Here is a 9,512-nt window from a genome sequence, read left to right on the forward strand (position 1 = left end):
CTACAAACACATTTTATTTCACTTGCAAGGAGCATGACAAGTTTTTATCTTGAAGGTTCTACCTTACATATGTAAAGTACAGGGTTCCACATGAACGATAGTATTTTAAAAACAATTTCTGGGTGTGTGTTCATGGGAGTGGGAGGATGGAAGGAATGTTTCTCCTAACCTGAAAAGGCATGAATTTCCCCTAAATTTCTAATTCTATACTGAAACTTTAATGAAAAGTTCTACCACAGCATCGCAACAGAACAATAGTTGACTGTTACGAATGCCAATATTAAACTTAAAAAATCTAAACCCTCTGATACCTTATTATTTTTAATTTTGTTTTTCACCTCTTAGGAGGAACATCATCAAAACAGAAAGGCTTTCTAGGATGCATACGCTCCTTACACTTGAATGGGCAGAAACTGGACCTGGAGGAGCGGGCCAAGGTCACATCTGGAGTCCGACCAGGATGCCCAGGCCATTGCAGTAGTTATGGCAGCATCTGCCACAATGGGGGCAAGTGTGTGGAGAAGCGCAGTGGATACTTCTGCGATTGCACCAATTCACCATATGAAGGGCCCTTTTGCAAAAAAGGTACACTTGTCATGTTTGTTTTTCAATGTACCATGTAGTAGTAACTACAGTCTATGGCCAAGTCATATTATCCCTTCACCTTACAGAATCCTCAATCCATTATTTAGTCTTCCTTATTTTTTTTTCTCTTTTAAGAGACTCTGCATATCTCCTCAACGTAATTGAATAGCATCATTATCACTGTGCATCGGCCCTGACAGTGAAATTGTACTAAATGGATAGTAATAGGGCAAATAGGCTCGCCATGGCCAAGAGTCAGCTGAGCACTGGGAAAGGTTGACTCTCACTTCTGTTGGGTCACCTGAATCATGAAGGGTGCACTGAACTTTCCAGTTCCAATTATTCAGTCCATAAATATAATCAAAGACTCATATCCCAGCCAGCATAGCTCAGTGGTTGATCATCGACCTATGAAACAGGAGGTCACAGTTTGATTCCCAGTCAGGGTACATACTTGGGTTGTGGGCCCGATCCCCAGTGTGGGGTGTGCTGATCAATGATTCCCTCTCATCATTGATGTTTCTTTCTCTTCCTCTCTCCTCCTCTCTGAAATAAATAATAAAAACATATTTTTTTTAAAAAATAAAATAAATAAAGACTCATGGAATCTAGCCCTGGAGGAACCTTATAGAACCTTAAGCAATTCTAAGTAATTTTTTCAGTAGGAATAGTAGAAGTAAGTTAGTAAAATCAGTATCTTGTATTTAATAAAATATCACTATTTTACAGGTGACATAATTAGGGTTTGAGTCTTTAAAAGTGCTCCACAGACACTTATGTTTAGTTCATCAAGGGACTGAAGATAGAGCAGCAGAGCCAAAACTCCAGTCCTGATGCTTTACAGCATCCCCTCTGAATTTTATTAATTAATTGCATTGACAAAAGCTAAGCATGATGGATACACACCTTAGACAAGGAATGGCAGTCATGATGTAAATTATCTAGATGAATTCAAGGTAACGCTACAAAATGTAAAATCTCATTTTTCATTGTAAATACGTATTTTTTAAATAGAATGATGAAAAATTTGGTCAACTGTCTTTGCAGATGTTTAAGCTTATTTTATTGATAAAATATTTGTTGAATAAATAATAAAAAAATAATTTTTCAAGCGCAATATATAGAGCAGTGGTTCTCAATCTTCCTAATGCCAGGACCCTTTAATACAGTTCCTCATGTTGTGGTGACCCCCAATTTCATTGTTACAAATTGAACATAATTAAAGCATAGTGATTAATCACAAAACAATATGTAATTATATATGTGTTTTCCGATGGTCTTAGGCAACCCCTGTGAAAGGGTAGTCTGACCCCCAAAGGGGTCGCGACCTACAGGTTGAGAACCGCTGATCTAGAGAGGTCCAAGATGATGGTGGAATAGGTGAAAGCTGCACTCACCTTTTCCAGGGCCATACTAGAATTGCAACTAAAATATAAAATAATCAACCTAAATAACCAACTAAAGATTAGCTGAAGAGAAGTCTTATAATCAAGGATTTACAGAAGAAATCACATTAAAGGCAGCATGACAAGGGCTGGCCCTGCTATGAAAGGCTGCAGCTGAAAATTGGGAGGGATATCTCAGCTGTGAAGGTGCTCCTTGAGGAGTGTGAGGTTTCAACTCCACACCAGGCTCCCAAGAGCACCAAAGCCAGGCAAAGGCCCTTACATGACACCTGGCTGTAAAATCAGTGGGGTTTCTGTCACATAAAAAATTAGGAGTCTTCTAGAGACCCAGGTGCCCATTTAAAGGGACAACATACAAAATATCATTTGCAGTCGCTCACCCTGGGCTCCAGTGGAAGGAGGAAAAAGCAGACTGGAGTCATGTGAGAGGAGATTAACATTTGTGGCTTTGGGGAGAGTGCTAAATGGACAACTACCAGGATCCCTGTGCTGAGTCCTTCACTGAAACCACAGATGCCATCTTTGTTGAGTGAAGCACTCCATTATATATAGCATCAGCCTGGGGGAATGCAATAGCCCCACCCTCAAGACTCCCTTTCACTCCAGCCTTCGAAGCTCATAACCTATGGAGGAGTCAGCTACATGGACTCTGGGAGTAGAAGACTGGGAGGACTCAGTGTCAGTAACTGAGCTCTGTGGCTCTAGGATGGGGGCTGTATTTCCCTCACACATATGACCGGTGCAGAGTCCTTACTTCACGTGGCCAAATCTTGGTCTATTTGGACCTGATAAACACTACTGGTCTCACCCGGATGACTCTTTGAGACCCTGCCACACCTTTAGATACTTGACAGGTGGCAGCTACCCTTGGATGTTTGCTGAGGAGTCTCAGACCCAGCACTGGTACTGAGTTTGAATCTGTATTGATCTGGTGAACAACACATCCTATCTGGCAACTGACTGATAATCAACTTCTTGCAACTTGAGTACCATCAAAGGCTTTTCAGTGACTCAGCCTAACAGGCATCCAGCAGCCAGAGGAAGGTGGAGGAGGATCTTGGGGTGACTTGGGCCATTTGATGACCTGACCATAGGCTGGTCCTGGAAAAAGCTGGCTTCGGTGCACAATTTGGTTCTTTCCACGCATACCCAGGCCCAACAGAGGCAACCATAAACTGCGGATTGCTTGGTAGTTCCAAACAGGTAGTCCAGAGCCAGTCATAAGAGCATCTGACATTGACCTGCAGCACTGTCCCTCCCAAGAAGCCCCAAAATCAAAACACTTAGTGGCAAATGTCAGATGACATATGAGCAAGATCCAATTAGCTACACAAAAGTCACATCCAAAGGGATATCTCAGGAGGCATGCCAGGAGCCGGTCCATCCTTGCTGTTTCAAGGGACCTGGCGTATATGGCATACTGTTCTTAATATGTTTGCTCACCTTCTTGGCGCTATGTGTTTTAACCAAGGTCACCTCTCTGAGAAAGGTTGTTTCCCCAGGTAAGGATTTTCCCCTGAAGTTAGGGAGGGAATAAAACCCCTTAACTAAGTGCCAGGCGAGTAGCAAATCACTTTAACTATGAACAATCATGCTTAAGCTACATAATCTTTACTCCCTGGAATGGAGATAAGAAATGCCCTAACCTTTGGAATAGAGATTGATAGGATTGAATCAACTGGTATAAATACAGATGTAACAAGACAAGAAGGGACAGAACATAGAAAGCAGAACCTAGACACAGAACCTAGAGACAGAACCTAGCAAGAGAACCTGGCTGAAGATCCTGAGACAGAACCTGGCTACAGAACCTGGATAGAACATGGCAAGAGAACGTGACTAGAACCTGGTGACTGAACCTGGCTGGAGAACCTAACAGGAGAAAATGGCTACAGAACCTGGCTGAAGAACCTGGCTACAGAATCTGGCAACTGAACCTGGCTGGAGAACCTAGCAAGAGAACATGGACACAGAACTTGGCTGGAGATTGTGGCTAGAGATCCTGGCAAGGCTGCTGATCAACTGAACGCTGTCTCCATGTCATTCCTTCTTCGCCGACTCTGTCCACACCTTTGGGGAACCCCTGGACCTGCTGGGGTTGGACCCAAAGCAGAGGCACCAGATCCTGCTGAGGTGAATTTTGTTTTGTGTGGTCAGCACCTGAACAACAGGTTGTACACTGTGGTCATAGTTAATCCTCAGAGTCAGCCAGCATGAGGGTTGACTTCACACATGAATGGTCTGCTAGCAATCAATATTCAATTGCAACTGGAGGATTCATAGAACCTACACAAGGGACATTCCTAGAGCACCCAGCACAGGTGATTCAAAAGATTACACTACTGGATCCAAAAACACACCTACTACATAAGCCACTATAATAAGACTGTGATACAGAAAATTTACTTATTAATAGAAATGGACACAAAGAGGCAGGCAAATGGAGAGACAAAGAAACATTCCCCAAATAAAAGAAAAGAGTAATTCTCCAGAAAAAAAAGAAATAAATGAAATGGAAGCAAGCAATTTACCAGATATAAAGTTCAAAAAATGGTCATGAGAATGCTCAAGGAACTTAGTAAGAAAGTTAACAGTGTGAAAAACAATATAGAAACCATCAAAGAACCAGTCAGAAACTAAGTACACAATGTTACTGTAAACAATAAAATGAACAATACACTAGAAGAAATAAATATTAGATTAGATAAATCAGAGTATTAAATCAGTGACTTGGAAGACAAGGTAGTATAAAATACCCATCAGAGTAAAAAAATAAAAATAAAAAAGGAATACAAAAACTTAAGACAGTTGAAATGACCTTTCAAAGAATATGGATAGCAATAGCATCCTCATCATAGAGGTGCCAGAAGGAGAAGGGAGAGCAGAGGATTGAGAAACTATTTGAAAAAACAATGGCTGAAAACTTCCCTAACCTGGTGAAAGAAAAAGACACACAAGTCCATGAAGTGTAGAGTTCCAACAAGATGGACCCAAAGGGCATCATATCAAGACCCATTGTAATTAAAATGCCAAGTTTAAAGACAAAGGGTGAATCTTAAAAGTAGTAAGAAAAGACACTTAGTTAGCTACAAGGGAGCTCCCATAAGACTGTCATCTGATTTCTCAACAGAGATATTTTTCAATAGGCCAGTAAGGAGAGATATGAAATACTAAAAATGATGAAAAACAAGGACCTACAACCAAGATTACTTTACCCAGCAAAGCTATCATTAAAATGGAAGGAGAATTAAAGAGCTTCCCAGACAAGAAAAAGCCAAAAGAGTTTATTACCTACCACCAAACCAATATTACAAGAAATGTTAAAGGGATGTCTATAACAAGAAGAAAAAAACATATATGTGAATAATAAAATGGCAATAAATACTACCTATCAATAATCACTTACCCAACTTAGGATGAAAGACACACACAGACTAAAATTAAATATATATAAATATATATTTCATGCAAATGAAAATATAAAGCTGGGATAGCAATACTTATAGCACACAAAATAGACTTTAAAACAAAGGCTATAGTAAGAGACAAAGAAAAAAACTACATAATGATAAAGAGAGAAATCCAACAAGAGGATATACCCCTTGTAAACATATATATGCCCAACATAGGAGCACATAAATATATAAAGCGAATCTTGATGGACATAAAGAGAGATATCAACAGTAATACAATGATAGCAGGGATTTTAACACTCCACTGACATAAGTAGCCCTTACAAACAGAAAATCAACAAGAATATAATGACCTTAAATACACACTAGATTAGATTATTTTTATTTATTTATTCAGAGCATTTTACCCCAAACAGAAGAATATACATTCTTTTCAACTGCACATGGAACATTTTCTAGGATAGGCCATATGTTAGGATACAAAAACAAATCTCAATAAATTTAAGAAGATTTAAATCATATTAAGCATCTTCTCTGACCATAATGGTTTGAAACTAGAAATTTATCAGAAGAAAAAAACAAAACAAACACCTAAAAACCCACAAAGACAAGGAGGCTAAATAGCATGTTAGTAAACAATGGATAGGTTAACAGTGAAATCAAGGAAGAAATGAAAAGATACCTGGAAACAAATGAAAACACAACTCAAAATCTAAGGGACATGGCAAAAGCAGTCCTAGAGGAAAATTAACAGCATTTCAGGCCTACATCAGGAAATAAGAAAAATCTCAAGCAAGGTGTTCAACTTTATACTTAATAAAACTAATAAAACAACATCAAAGCCCCAAGAGAGCACAAGAAAGAAAATAATAAAGATCAGAACAGAAATAAGCAAAAAAGAGTCTAAAAAAACAATACAAAAGATCAATAAAACCAAGAACTGGTTCTTTGAAAAGATAAACAAGATTGATAAACCTTTAGTGAGACTTTTAAAGATGAAAGGACAATGGATCCAAATAAATAAAATCAGAAATGAAAGAGAAGTAGCAACTGACAACATAGCAATAAAGAATTGTAAGAAAATATTATGAACAGCTATATGCCAAGAAATGGGACTGATGGATATATTTCTAGAAACATGCAATCTTCCAAAATTGAATCAAATAGAATCAGAAAATGTGAACGGACTGATTATCTATCTATCTATCTATCTATCTATCTATCGATCATCTATCTTCCTAATATGCAAATAGACTGAACAACAGAACAGCCGAACAACCAAACAACTGGTTGCTATGATGTGTGCTGACCACCAGTGGGCACATGTGGAACATGGCGAGCATCAGCAGCAGGTGGCAGAGCATGGAACATGGTGGGCATTGGCCATGGCGGGATGGTACAGCAGGTGAGCAGTGGCGCCAGACCAACGTGGGACATAGGTAACTGTCATTGGGACAAGCCTCTGGTGGTTACTGAAAATTCTTTGCTCCTGCCCGCTGCAGTTCTGCCCAGCACTCGCACCTGCTGCCGGTGCCAGCCCCACTCACACTACTGCCAAGCTCCTGTCCCAATCACTTGGCCCTGTCAGTGGGTGTGAGCAGCAGCTGCTAGCCCCAGTCGCCCCTGAGGGCTTTTCTACCTCCCCCTGCTCCTGAGGGATAATAGGGGCAGCAGCCACCACTCACACCCACTGCTGGTGCTGGCCCCAGTAGCTCTGCACTATCAGTGGATGCGATCGGGACAAGTGCCATCAGTGCATGGGAGCAGTGCCAGCGGGTGTACGGCTGCCAGCAGAGAGGGGTCCAGGGGCCCAGAGGAGGGGCCAAGACCCACCTCTGTGCCCACTGCAGCCTCACAGCCCACAGGTCCTTTCAAGGTGCACTAATTCATGCACTGGGCCCCTAGTAATTAATGAAATTGAAGCAGTAATAAAAAAAAAACATAACAAACAAAAGTCCTGAACAAATAGGTTTACAGGAAAATTTTACCAAACATTCAAAGAAGAGCTAATACCTACTCTTCTCAAACTATTCCCAACTATTCAAGAAGAGGGAAGACTTCCAAGCATCATCCTAATTCCAAAACCAGATGACACTACAAAGAAAGAAAACTATAGGCCAGTATCCTTGTTAAAAACAGATGCTAAAATCCTCAACAAAATATTAGCAAACCAGCTAATTCATTAAAAATTTCATACAGCATAACCAAGCGGCATTTATGCCTGAAATGCAACATTGTTACAATATCTGCAAATCGGTTAACAGGATACACCAAGTAAACAAAATGAAAGCTAAAAAGCACCTGGCCATATGAATAGATGCAGAAAAAGAATTTGATAAAATTTTGCCTTCTTTTATTTATAATAAAAACTCTCAGCAAACTGGGAATAGAGGGACCATACCTCAACATAATAAAAATCATATATGATAAACACACAGTCAACATCATACTCAATGGCAAATTTCCAGAAGCAATTCCCTTAAAATTGGAACAAGACAGGGTTGTCACTCTCCCCATTCTTAGTCAGCATAGTTCCAGAAGTCCTAGTCACAGCAATACAATAAGAAGAAATAAAAGGCATGCAAATTGGAAAGAAAGAAGAAAAACTATCATTATTTGCAGATGTCAGGATAACAAGAAAACACTAAATATTTCACTTTAAAAACATGGAGCCCTGGCTGGTGTTGCTTAGTGGTTATAGTGTCATCCTGAGCATGGATGGGTCCTGGGTTCATTACCCGGTCAGGGGCATGGGTTTCAGGTTCACTCCCTGTCCCCTAGCGGAGAGCATGTGGAAAACAACTGATTAATGTGTCTCTCTCACATTAATGTTTCTCTTCTCTCCCCATCCCTTCCAATGTCCGTAAAAAAAAAAAATACAAAATAAATCTCCAGGAATCATTTTTAGACATCAATTATGAACTATCAAAAATAAACAAAGAAAATTATCCCATTTATAGTTGCATTAAAAAATAATAACTAGAAATAAACTTAATCAAGAATAAAGATCTCTACTCAGAAAATTTTAAGACATTTAAGAAATAAGTTGAAGAAGATACAGATAATGGAAGCATATACAATGCTCATGAATAAAAAGAGTTAGCATTGTTAAAATATTCATACTACCCAAAGTAATCTACAGATTCAGTACAATTCCCAACAAAATATCAATGGTGTATTTCACAGAACTAGAACAAAATATATATGGAACCACAAAATATATATAATTCAAAATATTTATAACCACAAATATATATAATTCAAAAAAATATATATGGAACCACAAAAGACCCTGAATAGCCATAGCAATCTTGAGAAAGAAGTACATAGTTGGAGGAATCATGCTACCTGATGTCAAACTATATCACAAGGCCAAAATAATCAAAATAGCATGACACTGGCACAAAAAAAAGACATATAGAACAATGGAAGATAATAGACACTCCAGAAATAAATCCATGCCTCTATGGTCAATTGCTATTTGACAAAGGAAGCAAGAACATAATGGGGTAAAGACATTCTATTCATTAAATAGTATTGGAAAAATTGGACAGATACATGAAAAAAACCCAACTAAAGAAATTAGACCACCTTCTTACACCGTATCTTATCTAATAAAAGAGAAACATGGTAATGAGCATACAACCGCTACCCTTCCCTTTGGCTAATCAGGGAGATATGCAAATTAACTGCCAGCCAAGATGGCAGCTGGCAGCCAGGCAGCTGGAAGCTAACATGAGGCTTGCTTGCTTCAGTGAGGGAGGACCCAAACATTTCCCTCCTGCCTTGCTGGCCTCTGAGCTTGCAGTTTCAAACATTGTAACAAATATAGAAGCTAAACAAAACCCAGAAACCTGCTTTCAGCCCACCAGGATCTCAGAGCTGGATTATACATTATTTCAATTACAGAACACAAACAAACCAGATACCTGCTTTCAGGAGCAGAAGCTTCGGAGCTGGAGCCAGAACTAAAGCATGCCCAGAATTAAAAATAAAAAATAAAAAATGGAGCAATTGGGAGCTCCAGTCACCCATCAGCCTGAAAAAAGCCCTCATCCCCTCACCCAGGCTGGCCAGGCACCCCAGTGGGGACCCCCACCCTGATCCA

The 9,512-nt window shown here is 39.5% G+C and overlaps 1 protein-coding gene across 1 annotated transcript in view; it reads left to right on the plus strand.

The window, feature by feature from the left end:
• The window catches only part of CNTNAP5 (contactin associated protein-like 5), an 866,926-nt gene that overhangs the window by 724,805 nt on the left and 132,609 nt on the right, over positions 1-9,512 (plus strand). Inside the window, exon 18 of the mRNA XM_006776823.2 lies at positions 346-585. Coding sequence (XP_006776886.1) covers positions 346-585 — 240 coding nt within the window. The remainder of the gene's footprint in view (positions 1-345; positions 586-9,512) is intronic.

The sequence above is a fragment of the Myotis davidii genome, unplaced genomic scaffold (genome assembly GCF_000327345.1).
Source record: "Myotis davidii unplaced genomic scaffold, ASM32734v1 scaffold249, whole genome shotgun sequence".
In the NCBI taxonomy this organism is placed as follows: Eukaryota; Metazoa; Chordata; class Mammalia; order Chiroptera; family Vespertilionidae; genus Myotis; species Myotis davidii.